This window comes from Gossypium hirsutum, chromosome A04 (assembly GCF_007990345.1).
Source record: "Gossypium hirsutum isolate 1008001.06 chromosome A04, Gossypium_hirsutum_v2.1, whole genome shotgun sequence".
Taxonomy (NCBI): domain Eukaryota; kingdom Viridiplantae; phylum Streptophyta; class Magnoliopsida; order Malvales; family Malvaceae; genus Gossypium; species Gossypium hirsutum.
In genome coordinates, this window is record NC_053427.1 from 85,459,892 (window position 1) to 85,479,819 (window position 19,928).

General features: G+C 34.6%; 1 protein-coding gene and 1 pseudogene across 6 annotated transcripts; both read left to right on the forward strand.

The window, feature by feature from the left end:
- Positions 1–1,497: 1,497 nt before the first annotated feature.
- LOC107945157 (uncharacterized) lies at positions 1,498–8,338 on the forward strand. 6 transcript variants are annotated; one of them, XM_041111627.1, is made up of 3 exons: positions 1,498–4,006; positions 4,175–4,239; positions 4,358–8,338. In XM_041111627.1, the coding sequence occupies exon 1, from the start codon at positions 1,987–1,989 to the stop codon at positions 3,037–3,039; it is 1,053 nt and encodes a 350-aa protein (XP_040967561.1). In that variant the 5' UTR covers positions 1,498–1,986; the 3' UTR covers positions 3,040–4,006; positions 4,175–4,239; positions 4,358–8,338. The 6 variants fall into 6 exon arrangements, with proteins under 6 accessions (XP_040967561.1, XP_016734505.2, XP_040967557.1 ...); XM_016879016.2 differs by having other exon boundaries at positions 4,175–4,186; XM_041111623.1 differs by having other exon boundaries at positions 1,498–6,128; positions 6,219–8,338.
- A 1,379-nt stretch (positions 8,339–9,717) lies between these two features.
- On the forward strand, positions 9,718–16,140 carry LOC121228259 (early endosome antigen 1-like; annotated as a pseudogene).
- The last annotated feature ends 3,788 nt before the right edge of the window (positions 16,141–19,928 follow it).

A 19,928-nucleotide genomic window follows, 5' to 3' on the forward strand; every position in this document is an offset into this window, starting at 1 on the left:
AATTTTTAATATAGCCAAGCCGGTCTTGATCCGAGTTTTAGTATTTTTATCTTTGTCGGGCTTGGACAAAAATCTCATTTTTCAAACTGAGCCCAAGCCTATCAATCGAGCCTAAAATTTAGTTAGAACCCGACATGACCCATGAATACTACATTTTAACCTGGCTGATTGCAACTGGTTATATTATTTGTGTTGCTTAAAAAACATGTTTTCTACGTGTTAATTAGGTATAAATATAATATAAACATGGAAAATATCATTCAAATGTTGACAATATCAGTTTGGTGGGATACAAGGTGGATAATCTTGTATCCAATACATATTGTGATCAACGTTGAAGCTAAAATATAACTCGTACATAGGCTGCTTGGTTGCCTTCCCTTCTTGTATTCCATGTCAACGATGTTTCAATGGCGATAACAGCGGCCTATGCCTCGGCCATTTTTGGACTTGCTGTTTTGGTAATTGTAATAGCGGTGGTCCCGCCTAGCACAAAGCCGTCGCCGTCTCTAATAACTTTGGCCCTTCCCCTGTTGTGAACCTCATTGTAGCTGGCGTCGTAGCAGCCTTCGCACCTACATGGGCGAACTCTGTGAAGAAATGTTTACCATTCTTGAATATTCTCATCCGAGATTTCGAAAAATTGCAATATTCTTCGACTTGTAAAAAGACATCTAAAATTATTAAACTATTAGTAATTTTACTTTTAAATCACTCAACTTTAAAAAGTTATAAAATGTTTACTTAACTATTCGAAAGTTTTCATTTAAGTTATTGAATTATTTGAAAGTTTTTATTTAAGCACGAGGTCGTTAAGTTTTTTTTTTAAATCCAACTATTGAGCTCCAAACAAAGATTTGACAATCGATGCGGTGGATCAGTATCCATTGATGAGTTTCACATACCTTAGATCCAAATTGATTTGACAATTAGTGTCGGAGATCGAAGAAGAAAGTTGTTTAGATTTTATTCGCGGCTTCGTGACGTTCAAAGTTATTTTATGAAAAAAAAATTGAATTATAGAAGAGAAAGGGAATGATAACTTTTTATTGATGCCGGCGGTGGGAAGAAAAAAGGTCAAACAATCGCGATTTTAACATTCTAATGACTTAAATGAAAACTTCTAAATTATTCAATGACTATCTTGTAATTTTTTGAAGTTGAATGACCAAAATATAAACTTACTAATAGTTTAGTAATCTTGAGTATAATTTACTCGATAAATAAAGATGAAATACCAAGAAGTGTTGAATGCCATAATAAGGCATATTGCATTACTTGGGAGAGAACTCATGTTCAAGCATCATTATGGGGTAGTTACAGACATTGAAAAGATTAATAATCATGAATCATAAAACAAACATGAAAGATACCTTGATCATATAAAAAAAATGATGAAATCAAAATTGGTTTTGCTTAGTCTCTTCACTGCTCTTTCAACCCAATCTGCCCTGTTTTTGACGTAATGGTGGTGGGAATTGAGGAGGCTGAGGTGAGAGTGGAGGTACTGGAGCTAGTAGCGAAGTGGGAGATAGAGGGTTAAATTTATTATTATACCAAATTAACATAATGTGTAAATATTGATAGTCATTTTTTTATAACAATGACCAAATTAACATAATGTGTAAATATTGATGGTTAAATTTATTATTATACTAAAATTTGAACTACCACATCATCTCCCATCACAAAGTTAACCACCGTTAATGAAATTGGATAAAAAAACGACAAAGGCGATTAGATAGATGACTATTTTATAACTTTTTATATCTAGATGATCAAAAATAAACTTAGGGCTAGTTTAGCAATGTTTTTTAAAAGTATTTTTGAAAACTGAGGTGAAAAAGTGCTTTTAATAAGTGCTTTTGAAAAGTTCGGTTTAAAATTTAAGTAAAATTTAAGTATTTAGCATTACTTTGATTTAAAATTTAAGTGTTTGTAATAATTTGGTTTCAATACTGGGATTATAATAATTAAATTTTTTGAATGGAAGGAATCTCTCTGAACCCTGGTAACACTTCTTCGCATCCGGTTATAGATGATGGAGATAAGGCTAGGTCAGATGCCGACCGGACGACTGAGAAAGTTCGTTTCAAGGAAGGAAATGGTGAGCAAGATATTGACATGGTGGTGGTTTCTGGCTCGAGTCTAATGATATCATGGAAGGATAAACTTCTGGGGGTCAATCCTGGAGCGACCGATAAACTTCTGGGGGTCAATCCTGGAGCGACCGATAATGAAAAGTTGGAATCTCCTAGTGCCGTCATTGATGATGAGTTGAAGTTTTTTGAAGGAGACATTCAGAGATCTATTGTTAATGGTATTCCTGCCATTGATTTTTCTGAGAGGATCCAAAAAATCCTCTTCAAAGAGATGGAAGTCGCGGTAGTGATTAAGCTACTTGGGAGAAACATTGGATATGGGGTCCTGAACAACCGAATTAACAGTCTTTGGAATCCCATCAAGCCGTTCCATCTCATAGATATTGAGAATAGATATTATCTGGTTAAATTTCAATCTATTGATGATTATACTAAAGTTTTATCCCAGGGTCCTTGGATGATTTATGGCCAGTACTTGACAGTCCAACCCTGGACAAAGGATTTTAATTCCTCTCAACCTTACCCAAGCATTGTATTGGCATGGATTCGGTTACCAGGCCTTCCTGGTTTTTTATATAAGAGAAAAATTATTGAAGAAATTGGAGGCACCATTGGGAAGGTAGTTCGGTTGGATTTTAATACTGATAACAGGACAAGAGGCAGGTTCGCTAGAATGGTAGTCTATATTAATCTGAACAAACCTTTGATTGCTCAACTTTTTGTTAATGGCAGAATTCAAAGGGTTGAATATGAAGCTTTACCGACTATTTACTTCACCTGCGGGAAGTATGGCTATACAAAGGAGATATGTGGCTTGATGAAACCGATTTCTGGCCCGGAGAAGGTTCAAACCGATGGCACGTCAACGGAAAAGGGGGAAGAAGGTGAATCGATGACCTACGGACCATGGATAGTGGTCGAAAGGAAAAATCGGTGAAATTCTCGGGTCAAACAGGGTACCAAAGAAAAAGGGAAATCGGGGTCCAGATTTGGTGTTTTGACTAACATGGAAAGTATGGCTGGTTTGAAAAAAGAGCAGAATATAAGAGAGGAAGGGAAAGTGGCTGATTTCCAAGAGAATTTTAAAGCTGGGGACTTGAAAGGAAAGCAGAAGCAAATACCTCGGGATAGTCCCATTCTCAATAGGTATATGCGATTGAGGGAAGATTTGATGGATGCTGTGCCTTCTATTTTAAAATCGGTGGATCCAATTTTTAATGGGATAGTGGGACGAAAGCCTGCTGTTGGGGATTTGGGCCTTGGAGCAGCTGGGTCATCTGCTAGTAAGCAGATTTTTAACCCATTAATAATTAATCAATTACAAGTCACCAAGCAGGCGGGCCCTAATGCCATGGATTCGGACACTATGTCCACTGAACCAGGGAGTATTTTAACGCCTATTTAGATTCCTGAGTCTAGTCCTTCGGTCTGCATTAGTTTCAGTAAATTACAATTTTCTAATCCTATCTCAATTCCTATTAATTCCATGCATATTAATCCTATTTTTGTTGAGCAGGAGCAGATTTTAAATGAGGATTCAGCTTTGGTTTCTAGACCTGTTTCTTTAGAACCAGAACTAATAGAAGTCCAGGATGTTAATTCCCAGGATAGATTAAAAGCCCCCAAACATACTGCTGTTTCTTTTAACGTTAAAGGGTCAGTTGATGGTGCCAGTTTGGGTAAGGTCTCTTCATTAAATTCGGTTGGTAGTAAAAGTCGAATTACTGGGAAATTAATGGGGAGTAAAGAAGGGGGGATCCGGGCCACCAGAAAAATTAATAAAATCCCTTATGGGAAATGCATTAGTTATAAAAATAAAAATTCCTCAAAAGTTTCTTTGAGTGATTTTATGTCCAGGTTGGCCCAGTCTGTTTCCACTATTCAGAGCTCTAACCCGGATGCAGGTGATAGAAGATAGGATATTAGCAATTAATTTTGTCTTGTTTTTCTAGTTTGGTTGTTATTGTGGCTTTTTTCTTTTTTGGATTTTTTCTTTTTGGATTTTTTTCTTTTGCTTTATTATCATATTCTTATGGATACTAAACTTACAATTTTTTCTTGGAACTGCCCAGGTTGTTCGAGCAGTAAGTTTCTCTGCGCTTTTCGGGAGTATTATTTAGAATATAATCCTAACATTGTATGTCTTTTGGAGCCAAGAATCAGCAGTAAAAAAGCTTATTCTATCATTGAAAAATTGGGGTTTGAAAAATTGGGGTTTGATTTTTCTCACCGCATTGAGTCTGTTGGTTTTTCAGGTGGCATTTGGGTTGGATAGAAGAATTATTTATCCATTGATATTATTCATAATCATCCCCAGTTCATGCTTTTACGTATTCAGGGCAATAAATTTTTTAACTCTTTTTTATTTTTGTTGTGTACGGTAATCCTGATAGTACTAAGAGGAAAACACTTTGGGTGGATTTATTAGAGGTTTTGCCTCAGGATCCTCTGCCTTGGGTAATTTTGGGAGACTTTAATGCCATTCTATCTGATAAGGATAAAAAAAGTGATCGCTCCATCGGTAAGAGATGTAAGCTTTTTGGCAATTTTGTTGACTCGTGTAAATTACAAGATCTTGGTTTTATTGGACCATCCTTCACCTGGCAAAGAGGTAATATGCAAGAGCGACTTGATCGAGCTATGGCTAATGATGCATAGATTTCTGTGTTTCCTCAGACTCTGGTTTATACCACCTCCCTTGCATTAAATCAGATCATAGACCTATTCTTTTAAATACTAATCCTGAATTTAGTTCTCAGAGAGGGAGACCATTTCGTTTTCTTGCAGGTTGGACGAAGCATGCGAATTTTAAAGAATTGGTTGTGGAGAAATATAAATTCTCAAGTAATATGGCAGAATCTTTATCTGATTTTACCTCACATGTCAAAAATTGGAACAGGTCTGTCTATGGCTTTATCGGAACGAGGAAAATACAGCTTTTGAGATTGCTTGGGAATATCCAAAAGGCTAGTGACCAGTCTAATTTTAGGAGACTAGTTAATCTGGAGTTAGAGGTTCGTGATGAACTGGAGAGTGTCCTTAATCATGAGGAGCTTTTATGGAGACAAAAGGCGAGATGTGACTGGCTACAATTTGGGGATCGTAATACCAAGTTCTTCCATTCTCGCACTTTGCAGAGGAGGAAGTATAATCGCATTATGGCCTTACGAATCAGTAATGAGGAGTGGTGCTCGGATCAGTCTATTCTTAGTGATAAGGCAGCCAGGTTCTTTGAGAATTTGTATGGTGAAATTTCTAATTCCATGTCTGATCTTCCTTTGAATTCCATATTTTAAGGAACAAGACATTGAGTTTCTTAATAAGCCGGTGTTGAATGATGAAATTAAGAAGGCCCTTTTTGATATGGCCCTGCTGAAGACGCCGGGAAGTGATGGTTTCCATGCACATTTTTTCCAAAGTCAGTGGGACTCAGTTGGAGGAACGGTCTGTGAGTGGGCTCAAGAAATTTTCGCTGGTAATAGCATCGAGGTGGAATTAAATAACACCCATATCATGCTTATCCCGAAGAAGGATAGCCAGGAGGATTTTAGTCAATTTCGGCCAATTAGGCTCTACTCAGTTATGTATAAAATAGTGATGAAGGTGATTGCGAATAGATTCAAGGTGGTGTTTCCTAATTTTATTTCTCCTGAACAAGCGGGTTTTATCGCTGGTCGGAGCATCTCGGATAATATCATCATTGCACAAGAAATCATCCATTCCATGCGTAGTAGGAAAACGGGTAGGAATTGGATGACCATTAAGCTAGACTTTGAGAAAGCTTATGACATGATTAGTTGGGATTTCATTGATACCTCTCTTGTTGTTGCCGGAATCCCAGAGTTTCTTAGGAAGGTAATTATGGATGCTATCTCTTCCTCTTCTATGCAGATTTTTTGGAATGGAATTCCATCCAAGTCCTTTAAGCCGAAGGAGGGATTAGACAGGGGTGTCCTTTATCGCTCTATCTTTTTGTCCTTTGTATGGAATGGTTAGGTCACTTAATTAGTTCTGAGATCTCTATTGGTAGGTGGCATCCTATTCAATTATTTAGATCGGAGCCATCTTTATCTCATTTCTTTTTTGCTGATGATCTTGTCATTTTTTGTAAGGCAGAGATGAATCAAGCCATTGTGCTAAAGGAGATCCTTAATCAGTTCTGTACCTTTTTTGGACATAAGATTAGCGCTAGGAAGAGCAACATGTTTTTTGCTAAAAGGGTGGAACCAGTTTAAGTGATCAAATCAGTTAGTTTTTTGGGTATCAGAAAGTGTCTAATTTAGGGAGTTATTTGGGGGTTCCGCTTCTTCATGACCGGGTCACCAAGAGTACTTTGAATTTTGTGGTAGACAAAGTGAGGAGCAAACTTCATAACTGGGAAGCTAGGAAATTTTCTTTCGCAGGACGGATCACGCTCGCTCAATCTGTTCTACTTGTGTCCCAAATTATTTTATGCAGTCCTTGTTGGTTCCTAAAGGTATTTGTGATGAGATTGAACAGATTGCTAGACAGTTTATTTAGGGTGGTTCAGTTGGGCATTTTAAAACAGCTCTAGTTGGTTGGGACTCCATCTGTCAGCCTAAATCTTGAGGAGGATTGGGATTTAGGCCTCTTCATGATCAAAATAATTCATTTCTTATGAAAATTGGGTTCAACCTTGTGTCTCGTAAAGATGCCTTATGGGTTAGAGTTTTTCGTGCTAAATATGGATGGAAAAGTCAACTTCCGGATTCGATTCATAAAAGTAACAGCTCTCATATTTGGCGATCTATCACTAAGGTATGGCCTATTTTATGTGAGAATCTTATGTGGTCAGTTGGAGATGGTTCTACGATCCGCGGTTTGAAAGATACTTGGATACCTAATGTTGGACCTCTATCCTCCTATGTCTCTGCCCATGATAGACTCAATCTAGATAGTACGCTGAAAGATTAGAGACTTTAAGATGGCTCTTGGAATGTTGATATGCTTCGTATTTGGTTGTCTGATGATATGATTAGAGGCATTGTAAGTATTCCTCCTCCTCACCCGGATAGAGGAGAAGATAGAATCATTTGGGCTCGCTCCGGTTCTGGATCTTTTTCTATTCAAAGTGCGCATTGGGCCTTAAAGGAAAACTCTTGGAGCCCTAAAGATGACATTTGGAAGTTCATTTGGAAATATCAAGGTCCTTAGAGGGTTCTGCTTTTCCTTTGGTTGGTGGCCAAACAGAAACTTTTCACTAATTCGGAACGAGTCAGGAGAGGTATTGGGCAAAGTAGTGTGTGCCCGCAATGTGGGCATGATACTGTGGACATCTTGCACGTACTTCGTGATTTCTCGATAGCCAATGATGTTTGGAAGCTTGTAGTTCCTCCAGAAAAGCAAACCAGGTTTTTTTCTGATCCTTTTCAAATTTGGTTTTCTCCTAACCTTTGTTGTTATATTAAGATGCAGGATATGGGTACTACTTGGTCGTGTCTTTTTGGTCTTATTGCTTGGAGAATTTGGAAAAATAGGAATCTGTTCATCTTTCAAAACATTAAGTGGACAAATCATGATGTCCTCAAGTCCTCGATCAGTTGGGCTCATCATTTTGAGCCTTTTTTATGTGGGAACAAGGATAGACCTAACTCTTCGGTGATTTTTCATCACTCTTCACAAGATTGGATGAACTTATTTACGGATGGAGCAGTGGCAAGAATCTCCGGAAATGCCTCAGTTGGTGGTGTGGTGCGAGATCGAAATGGGAGTTGGATCTTAGGATTCACACACTATCTAGGCAGATGTTCACCTTTAGATGCTGAATTGTGGGGTATTCTTGATGGTATTTTTATCTTATTAAACAAAGGGTTTAAGAAAGTTAGGATCTAGACGGATAATCTAGAAGTGATCAGGGCCTTGAATATAAAAGATAATGTGGATTCTGGTTTTACCTTACTTAGAAGAATCAAACGAATGCTGCGAGTTGATGTCTAGTGGGAAATCCAGTATGTGCTTAGAGAGTGCAATTTAATTGCTCACCAATTGGCGAAGATCAGTCTTCCTTGGCAGACTCCCCTTCAGATTTTTGAAGTACCTCCTGACGTGGTGGTTACAACTATTCAACAAGATAAAGCTTTTAGTGGCTCTTAGTTCCTCTTAAGTTTGTTGTTCTAAATACGTGTTGTTTTTTCACCAAATAAAAAATAAAAAAATTTAAGTGTTTAGCATTTCTATCAAAAAGTACTTTTGAGAAATAAAATGTCCATTTTAGACATGTTCTTATCAAATAACAAATATGCATTTAAATAATATTTAAATTAATTAATATTATTATATTTTAGTAAGAATATAAAAAAATTATTATAACTTGTTGTTAATATTTAAATATATGAAATATAAATTTTAAATATTTTCAAGCAATAAATATTAATTATTTATAAAATTTAATTAGAATATATAAAATATATTTTAAATATTTAAATATAAACATTAAACATTTGTAATTAGTATTTTAAAAAATATTTTTTTAATTAATGATTTTAACACATTTGTAATTAAGCACCAATAAAAAAATAGAAAGTACCATGTTATTAGAGGAGTCAAAAGGTAATTAAGCACCAAAAGTGCTTTTGGGAGAGAAAAAATTAAAATTTTTAACTTCTCCTTTTCAGAAGTACTTTTGAAAAATTTTAGCCAAAAACAGCTTGTTTAGCACATCTTTTTCTTTTAAAAGTGCTTTTGGAGTCAGAAGCACTTTTTTTAAGAACTACTAAACAAGCTCTTAAGCATCGTTGGGTGACTTGGAATGAATGAAAAAAAAAATTCTTCCTAATTTTCCATCTTTCTTATCAAACACACTAATAAAAAGAAAAAGTAGAGTATTTTTTAAAGGTTAAATTTTGTTATTAGTCTCTATACATTATGCGTAAGTTGCGAGTTTTATTTTATACTTTAATTTGATTATTTTTATTCCTTATACTTTTTCAAATTTTTAAAATTTCAATTATGACTTAACAATAGCTTTTTCACGCGATTAAATTTGTTGAGTTATACTATTTTTAAAATCTTATGTAACAAACATATGATAATATTATATTAACTTGCTATTTCTACACAATAGTCACAGAAAGCCCATGTTATTTCAGTTAATGTATTTAGCGGTTATTATCTCAGTAAGGATTTAAATTTCAAAATTCGAAATGCATAGGGACTGAAAATAATCAAATTGAAGAATATGGACTAAATTCACAACTTTAAGGGCTAGTAGTAGATTTTGACCTAGCAAATTCAATTATTAGGGTTTTATTCAAGACGAAAATTTTAAAATTCAAAAAGTAAAAATATTAAATTTGATCGATTTGAAAAATATAAGGACTAAAATTAACTAAAATTGTATACAAGACTAAATCTACAACTTATGCATAATACAATGATTAATACCAAATTTTGATTTTTTTAAAATTAAATACAGAAGAACATAGGGATTGAGAGCAAAGTTAGAAGATAACACATAAAAATAATGTTATTGAATCCCGTGTATTGGCCTGATGGTCAGGGTATTCACAGCTTCAAGTGTGGTTTGGGTTTAAATCATGTAAGTCATGTTGCTGTTAGGGCTTTAAGTGTAATTCAACAAGAAAACATAAAAAACAATGTTATTTGACAGGTAGGGATCAATTTGTTAATAATTACAAATCAGGTATTCCTTAGCGTAAAAAAAAAAACTACTGAGAGATTCGAAAAAGATATGGCTTCTTACGAAATATAGTTTATTCTTGAATTTCCCCTTCTTATCACGTTATCACTCGATTTCTATTCAATCCGTAAGAAAAAACCCTAATTTTCAGCTTTCCTCCTGGATTTCCTTATACCTGAGGAAAGATGGGGACGAGCTTAAACGACAACGAATCATTACTTGCTCGCATCAAACAGTTAGAACATGGTACAACATTCTTTTAATTTATGCTATTGTTGTTGTTTGCCCCATTTATTTATTTATATTTGAATTTGTGGTTTGTAGAGCGTGACGAATTGCGTAAAGATATAGAGCAATTGTGTATGCAACAAGCTGGGCCAAGTTATCTTGGTGTGGCCACTAGAATGCATTTTCAGAGGTTTAATTTTTATTTTTATCTCGATATTTGATTGATAAATTCATTGTTTTGTTTCTTTTTTCTTTTTTTTTTTCTGGGTTTGTTTATCGAAAAATTAATGCCCTATTAGGACAGCTGGATTAGAGCAGGAGATTGAGAATTTGAGAAAGGAATTAGCTGCTTGTGTCCGGAATAACCAAAATCTTCAAGAGGAGCTTTGTGAAGCTTATCGAATTAAAGTCTGTTTTTCTTTTTCGTTCTCAGTTATGTTATTTTGCCTTAACCTCTTGTACGAGTTAATGTGATTGCTTTCTTGTTTACAGACTCAGCTGGCTGATCTACATCGTGAGGAGGCTGCTAAGGTATTTCCCTTGTTTCTCTCATTGTGTGCAGTTTTCGTTTTTGTGCTATTATGTTGCTTCATTTGTGTTTTAGTGAATGAATGGAATTCCAGCTTGAGTTTTTCATTTGTCTCACTAATTTGTTTCTGTTTCTTTATCCAGAATGTGGAAGCTGAGAAGCAGGTTAAGTTTTTCCAAGGTTGTGTGGCAGCTGCTTTTGCTGAACGGGATCATTCAATATTGGAGGTTCTTCCCATAATTAGTTTAAGCTTAATGCGTTTGTGATTGGCCTCTTGTTATTGTATACTATTTTATAAATGTTCCCTGAGTTTCAAGATTCTACATGGATGGTAACAGGCTGAGAAGGCTAAGGAAAAGGAGGAGCTTATGGCTCAGAAGTTTAATGAGTTTCAGTCAAGGTATTCTTATATCTTTCTAGGAATCACTCACTTTTGGGTTTGGGGAGATTGCTGCCACTACTGTTGCTTTCTGTTTCATGTATGGTGGTGGGCTTTTGGAAGGAAAAATTTCGAATGTTAAGAACATATATATGAACTCTAGAAATTATTTTATTTAAAATTTAAATTTCAGATTTGATACAAATTGATTGAATTCTTTCATTTGGATAATGTTTGAACATTTGTAATACAGGATAGAAGAGCTTGCATCAAATTGTCTTGAACAGAGCAGATGTAATGATGCACTGCAAATTGATCTTGCTAAACAGAAAGAGGAAAATGAAACTTTAACGAAGGTAACAGTTAGAATTCTTTATGTTCTTATCTTGAGCTGATTTCTTAACTAAGATTTGTGCCGTCTTGAATTAATATTATTGTATACGTTACATAGTGATTTTGTTGGTATTGATACGTTGAACCTGTCTCCATGCTGTCCAGAAGATGTGATTTAGGTTGAATAGATTAGATTACAGATCATTTTACTCTATTTTGGTTCTTGAGAATTGATCTGTTTGCTTGGAACTACAATAATTGCTTGTATTCTCTTTATGGATTGAAAATTATCTTTTTAAAAGTTTTCTCCTAATACGGGGGGGGGGGGGGGAAGAGACAAGAAAATAAAAGAAGAATCCTAATAAGAAGCAATGCCTCCCGGAATAGTGCCACATGCACCTTGTCATTTTTTATTACGGATCACAGCCTGCTTCACATATTACCTTGATAGTTCCTACCACTAGCATTATTATTGCTTTACTAGTTAATCTATTTACCATTTAGCCTTTTTCTTCAAACGAAAACTGAATGGCTTTATTTCAGGGTCGCACTGTCTTTTACATGATCTTTATTTGCTGTTTTTCTTTGTTCCTTTAACTTTATTACTTTAAAAGGGCTTACGCATTTTCTTACCTTTTGTAAATTTGGGACAGGTTATCAACAAGTTGTATGAGATCAGGCAAGGAACTATTGGGGAAGTAGAGGATGCTAGTTTGGATGATAAATGTGCTTGTCTTTTACATGATCCTGGATAAATGTGGAGTTTTAATGATTCTTCCACCGCTAAATACATTGTGAGTTCCATTAAATTCTAAATGTTTCCCTATTAGGTTTTGCAGTGACCTTATTGTAAATAATTTAAATTAACATTAAATAATGTCTTTTCTTAGTTCCCCCCTCCCCCATTTTTTGATATCTAGTATTTCCTTGTTACTTTGGACTATTAATGCTATGGACTAAGGTGCCTAGATATCTATGATTTTTTAAACTCCAAAATTAAACGTTAGAATCCAGTATATTGGCTTTGTTTTGTTTTTTCCTGCTTATGTTGTTAAAATAGATCAATTGAATACTAGATCCAATGCGCATGTTCTACATCACGTTTCCATATAATGTTAATTAAACTTGTCCTTGGCTGCCAAGACTAATATGGTGAGAGGCTTCGAAAGATTTTCAGATTTAAATAAAAATTTAAACTTTCTTTAGATTGAATTTTATTTCAACCTGCAACTTGAATAACTTTTCCTCAGACAGAGTTCATTGGAAGAAGAGCTGGAAAGAGTAAGGAGCTCTGTCGATGATCTTCGAAACAAGTTGCGAGTGGTATGAGTTTGTTTGAGGTTCAAAGGCTTGCTTTACATGTTTCATATTGATAAAAATTGATTATTGATATATAGGGTTTGGAGATTGAAAATCATTTGAAGAAAAAAGTTCGTGGATTGGAAAGAAAGAAAGTGAGTCGTTACAGCCTTGACGTATTCCTTTTTAGTTTCTTTTCTATGGTTAAATCCTTGACCTTATGAATTTTATGCAGATCGCTTCAGACAGAATGATTTTGGACAGGGTCACAGAACTACGCCATTATCATTCTGAGCACAAGATTCAAATTATGAATTTACTTGATATGGAAAAATCACATATCAAAAGATTTGTTGAGCTAGTTGAAGAAAAAATTAGGCAATTTGATGCAAGAGGGCAAAATGTGCACTGTGTCCTCAAACCAGATGAATATGAGCATATAGATGTACATCTAAGTACTGATGCTGAAGCCGAGTTGGTATCTAAGGTTTGTTACTTAAGAGATTAATTGCTTGTTTGTTCTCTCTCTCATTGTTGCATTTATGTCAAAACCTAGTGCTATCTTTTTCTCAGGGCTTTGAATGATGCAGTTTTTTTTTGAAAGAAACATCCTGAGCTGCTTATGAGTTATAGAAAGATAAATTGATTGATATTTATTTTTGGTTTGAGTATTTTTGTTTCATTTTATGTTTTCTTTTGGTGTTTTATTTTGAGTATTGACTTTGTTGTCTTTTGAAGCTAAAGTATTTGGTTTTGGAAGTTCTAATTTTTCAGGAATAGCAACTGCAGACTGACAGAAAAAAAAACTTTTCTCACTAACGTTTTTTGAATAAAGTTACATGAACCTGTTATGTTAAAACCCATATTTTAACTTTGACAAATTTTGACCAACTAAAAACCATTCATATTTATAGTATTTACTAAGGGCGCGTCTAGATGTAAGGATGCTGGCTGTGGTTATTATTTCACTGTCATTGTACCATGTAGTTTCAAGTTGTGATTTCTATTTACATCTGTCATATTTGTAGGGGGATATGCTGAATTTAAATATTGCTGAGACTAAAGCTCATGCCGCAGAAGCCCTTGCACAGGCATTGCAAGAAAAGGTTTTAGACGTATCTTCTGTCTATAGTCTGGTTTCTGGTAATTTGTACATTTCTATTTATATCCATCATATTTTGTAGAGGGATGTGCTGGATAATATTGCTGAGAGTAAAGGTGATGCCTCAGAAGCCCTTGCACAGGCATTGCAGGAAAAGGTTTCAGACGATTCTTCTGTCTATAGACTGGTTTCTGGTAATTTATACATTTTGTTTTCTCATCCTTTAAATCTTCTGTCAGGTGGCAGCACTGTTACTTTTATCACAGCAGGAAGAAAGACATTTACTGGAGAAAAATATTAATGCAGCTCTCCAGAAAAAAGTAGATGAGCTTCAGAGAAATTTGCTTCAAGTAACTTTCTCAGTTCAACTTCGGATTGATTCACATTTTATTTTCCATAGTCATTTGTTACAGAACATAAATGAATGATCATACTTTGCCTGAACTAACATTTAGTGTGTGACTTTGCTTAGAGGCCTTAATACTACGGACTAGATTTATTAGGTCTATTTGGTTCAAGTCCATGGGACCTTTTAGAAAAAAAAAATGATGAGCTTCAAGAAATACTATCTGTTGAAGACTTGGAGGATTTTGTTACATTTCCTTGTTGTATGGGAACAACAAGCCTCCTCATTTGGTCTTCAGCATTGATCTTTAGTTTGAATTACTGTTATTTACAGCATACACTTTGTCCCTACTTGGTTGTTAAATGGCTTCTATCTTTAGTTGCATTGTACCCTTTGCTTCAAAATGAACTTTTAAGAAATTTGTTGAACTCAGGTTACCAATGAAAAGGTGAAGGCTCTCTTGGAGTTGGCACAATTTAAACGGAAATATCAGTTATTGCAAGAGTAAGATTGTCTTCTTTGTTTCATAATACTGTTATGTTGTTATTATTATCTTATTATACATTTATGTTCTCGTGAGTAGCTCCAAGTTGGATAGTCATTATATCAGGCTGCCCTTATCATGAATAAATGAATGATTTAGATTAGGAATGGATTTGTCAAGCTTTTTTTCTGACAAATGATCATTTCTCAACAATTCAGGATAGGCAAAATCCTCTTCTAGTTGTCCTTTCTTTATTCACATATCTGGAGAAATTAACTTTGTCCCTCTTTTTTCTTGGTTTCTTAAAGTTCTAGCATCTTATCTCTGAGCAATATATTTCTTAGAAGGTGACGCTTTGTGCAGGAAAATCAATAATGAGGTGAAGCAAGGGAATGTTTTGGCTGAAGTTGCTGACAGAAGAATTGCTACTTATGAAAGAGATGGAAAGCTAAAGAGTCTGCTAAAGAAAACATATTTGAGACGTTGGGTTGGTGCACTAGATACTGGAGGAAATGAAGCTGAAGCTTTGCCAAATAGCATGGATTTCGTTAGGTATCAGTAAATATCATGGACATTTGAATTGCACGGCATGCAACATCTGATTCTAAGATAGGTTGTTCTTATGCATGCAAATTATAAAGTGATTTCTTCTACTTGTATAATGGATACTTGACACGGATTATGTTATTACTATTCTTCTTCTAGAATGAGAATTGAGAATGCTACACTCAAGGAGAGCATGGAAAGTATGGACCACCTGACTTCTACACTTCATAGATTGCGTCTTTCACTTCTTAAGGTAATCTTTCAGCGTTTCTTCATGCATACAAACATAGTATCAAGAATGTTAAAGGCTTGCTGTTTCTTTGCTATGGACTTGGGTGGAATGTTATGCTGATATATTATAGATGGATGATTTGAAGCTAAGTTGTATTCGGCTGTTATATCTTTCTTATTTCTTGTTTGAATCATATGACAAATAACAGTTTTATTCGGTTTTCTAGGTAACAGAGTCGATAAATTCTAAAGATACTGATACTAATGCATCAGAACTTGATGAGATCATTACTGAGGCAAAACTTGTGAAGACAGCGCTAGGCAGCTCCCTGCCCATTAGTTGGTCAGCTGAGGGAGATGGTGAATCTATTGGAGAAAGCATAGACACTGAGACAGGCGATATGTTTGAGGATTCTGGTGGTCAGAAAATAGATTCAGTTACTGCAGCAGGGTTTGAGATGCTGGATCTGCTAATACTTGCTGCTCAGGTATTAAAGGGAAAAAACCAAACCTGCTCTTTAACCACACCCTGATATTATTCTGGTACCGGGTCACTCTCGATTTCAACTTCTACATACATACATGCGGTCCAAACTGTTTGTATTGAACAATTAGGAATTGTTGAAGAAAAAAAGTTCTCGGTTTCCCTCACCGCAGCCTGCAGGCAGGTAAGAAAAGCTAAATTTGTGCAAAATGGGGGATAATGATGGGAGGAATTACATGGCTGTGTCAACAGTTATCTTTTTTATTTTAATTACTACATTACAATGTAAAAAGGGTGTTGTCAACATATTAAAAAAAGGGGGGGGGGTGTTTGAGCAGTATCTCCCCATCTACCATATATCTTTTGTAATTAACCTTTTTCTTTCCCTAATATACAGTGATATGTTTGTTGTGTTAAGACCTTAGCCTTTGCCTTGTCTTGAAGCTAAATATGCACATGCACATGCACCTATATGATGGTTTAACTAATAGTATAGGGACTCAATAATGTTTCATCTGTTTCAAAACTTTATCAGACAATATCAGATATTTAATAAATGCAAAAATAATGTAATAAGTAAAGCATATTTGAATACAATTATTTCATGTTTAAGTTTTAAACATATTTAATATTTTGTGGTACATGAGATGCCTATACTGACTACCAGCTACATTGTTGAATTAACACTCGCAGGTTTTACTTTTACAACCCCAAAATCTGTGGGTCCACAAACATGACATCCCATAAACTACATGTAAAGATGGTTTTAGTTGGAAAATTCTACCGTGTGCTAAAAAGGAATTTGTTCTCATAGCATTAGAAATTTTAGTATTGATATATTAGAAATTTTTGGTATGCATTTTTCTTTCCAAGTGTACAAATTTTGTAACTTTTGTTCCACTCTAATACCTATTTTTATTAAACAATTTTTTAAGTAAACTATAAAAATAATTACTTTTATTTGCCTCAGATTATATTTTAGTCACTTATATTTGAAATGTTATATTTTAGTCACTTACGCTATCATTTTGTTATGAAATGGTCACTCTACTGTTAAATTTCGTTATTTCCCTAATGGTGGTCCTAAATGTTAACTTGGATGTCTTACGTGGCAGTCTTAATTAAATATATTTAATTAAAAACCTATTTTCATCCCAACAACTAGACATCCAAGTTGGCTTTTAAAACCCATTTGGGCTGCCATGTAGGACTGCCGTTAGGGATGTACTGGAGCTTAACGATAGAGTGACCATTTTGTAACAAAACGATAACGTAAGCGACTAAAACGTAACATTTCAAACATAAGTGACTAAAATGTAATCTAGGGCAAACAAAAGTGACTATTTTTGTAGTTTACCTATTTTTTAATATTTTATATTTTAATAATAAAATGGATCATCGTATTGGTTTATACAAATTATAAACATTTATTTGTTCAGTTTAAGCAAAGGATATAGGGAAAATAAATCTACCGGTTGATACAAGATGTGTTGATGAAAATTACGACAAGTTTATACTATGGTGGTGCTGAGAGCTACTAGTAGTGTTCATGGAGAGCTTAGATTGGATGGAGTTGATATAAGAAGAGAGCCTTGAAGACTTTTTGGTGATGGGAGGATCTTATATAGAGAGACAAGTACGGAGGGCATCATTAGGATGCTATAGATAAGACTTCAAAGTGAGGTGGTAAATAGTCTTAACATGGAGTTATAACAATAGTTCCTAGTTGAGAGGAATATTATAAAATGATTTTTGTCAAGAGGATGTTTCTATCTTTTGTTTATGGTGATATTTATATTCTATTATAGCCTCGACTATTTGAAAAGAAAAAAACTTTTTGAGCCTATTAAAAGAATCTTGCCAAACCTGTAGAAGTAAAAGTAGATACATGCAGAGGTGATTCTGACGAAGCAAACTTGAAGAGACAAAATGAGATGCCTTGAAAGCAAATTTGGCAAAGTGAGCTTAAAGAGGTAAAATAAGACATTTAGAGATGAATCTGGTAAATCAGACTTAAAAGAGGCAAAATGAGATGCCTCAGAGGTGAAGTTGCGAAGCAAGCTTGAAGAGAGGTGAATCTGGTGATATGTGCTTAAAGTTGCAAAATAAGACGTGTAGGAGATGAATTTAGCAAAACAGACTTGAAGAGACAAAATGTGTAATAGCCCAAAATTGGGTTTAGTTGGAATAAAGGTTTCGGGACCACAAAATCTGTGATAAAAATTATTATTTTATGATTATTTTGAGGTCTATGATATGATTGCATGATTGTGTGAAAATTTCGTGAAGAAATTCTATGCATAAAGTGCTCAATTTGAAGTTAGGGACTAAATTGAATAAGTTGCAAAACTTGCATTCTAGAAGTTTCTAGTATGAAATTGCTTTGAAATATTAATTAGGAGGTCTTAAATAGAAATTTGACCAATTTCTAAGTGATGGACAAAAATTGGACATGGATGGAAATTTTGAAAGTTTAGTAAGGAAGGGCATTTTGGTCATTTGGTAATTAAAAGAAATAAAAAGGGAAAATAAAGCCAAAATTTACTCATCTTTTTCATGGAGGCCGAAATTAGCATGGGGGAAACCATGGCTAGGGTTTTCAAGCTTTCCAAGCTCAATAGTAAGTCCGTTCTAACCCCGTTTTTCAAGTTCTTTACGTTTTTAGAATCCGGTAATTTGATTAAGCTTATTCTAGCAATAATTTAAGCTAGGGTTCATATTTGGAAAAATACCCATAGGTTAAATGTGTTTATTTTGCTGTTTTATGATAGAATATGAGGTTTTAAATTATGTTAGACAACTTGTGCTACTCGGTTTTGAGTGAAAACGAGTAAAAGGGCTTAATCGGTAAAAATACCTAATAGTCATAAGTATATGTTAGAGTGAGAATTTGATGTTGCCATAGAAGGGAAAAGTGATCAGAATGTCATAAAACATAAGAATAAGGGATGAAGTTTAATTCCCGAGCCTAGGGGCAAAAGTATAAATATGCAAAAGTTTAGGGGCAAAATTATAATTTTTCCAAAGTTTGAGTCAAGGACTGTTTTGAATAGTACATTAATTAAATAAGTAAAATATGATGTTTTAGATCCCGGAAAATGAGATTTGAACATAGAATGAGAGAAAAATAAAAAATTGGAAAAGTTGGTAAAATGATCGTTTTAGTATCGAGGTAAGTTCATATGTATAATAAGCATTAATTTATGCATGTTTCAATGTAAAATTGATATATTTATTATAATTTCCGAGGTGTTGAAAGTATGTAAGTTGGTATGATAATAATACAGCAATAATGCTGTTATTTATATTTGAAAGTTAAATTTAGTGAATTAATTGAATTATGTTAAATTAAATGATTATGGTGCCAAGTTTATGAATTGATTTAAAAATATGTCTATGGTACATGAAGTGCAATGAATTATCATACATAAATGTGATTTCTATGATTATGGATATTATGGGAAATTGTAAGTTCATATGATTTTTAATAAGGCAATGTGTAATTTAATGTTATTGCCTTGATATTAAATGAGATGTAAGTTTATATGTAAGTAATACATCAATATTACTTGTATTATGATATTTTATAATAATATTGGAAATATGTTTGTGGATAATTACTTGATTGGTGAAATTGTTGGAAAATAGAGAGAAATCCCGGTTGAACCTTCGGAAAGATTAGATGATACAGATAGTATGTAGCTAGGCCACATGTATGGTGCTGAGTGCACATCATGTGTACAAGAGAGCTACAAGACATTATGATGTAGCTAGGTCGCATGGGTGATACTATGTGACACCATGTAGACAAGAGAGCTACGGGATATATGTAGCTAGTATGGTGCTGAGTGCACATCATGTGTACAAGAGAGCTACAAGACATTATGATGTAGCTAGGTCGCATGGGTGATACTATGTGACACCATGTAGACAAGAGAGCTACGGGATATATGTAGCTAGGTCGCATGCGTGGCTCCAGGTGAAGGACACCATGTAGACAAGAGAGCTACGAGATAAATTGGCTAGGTCACATGGGTGGTACTGAGTGTTCACCATGTGTACAAGAGAGCCGAACTCTATGATGGGTGGAGCTATGTGCTGAAACCACCAAGTATCGAGGATTGATCCGAAGTGTTCAACGGGAGACTCTCTATGTATTGCTTTGTGAGTTTTGTGATGAATAAGTGCATGAACTTGGTTATGTG

Bases quoted from the DNA above. Each gene is read 5' to 3' on its own strand.
- LOC107945157 (XM_041111623.1), top strand. From the start codon at position 1,987: ATGGAAGGAATCTCTCTGAACCCTGGTAACACTTCTTCGCATCCGGTT.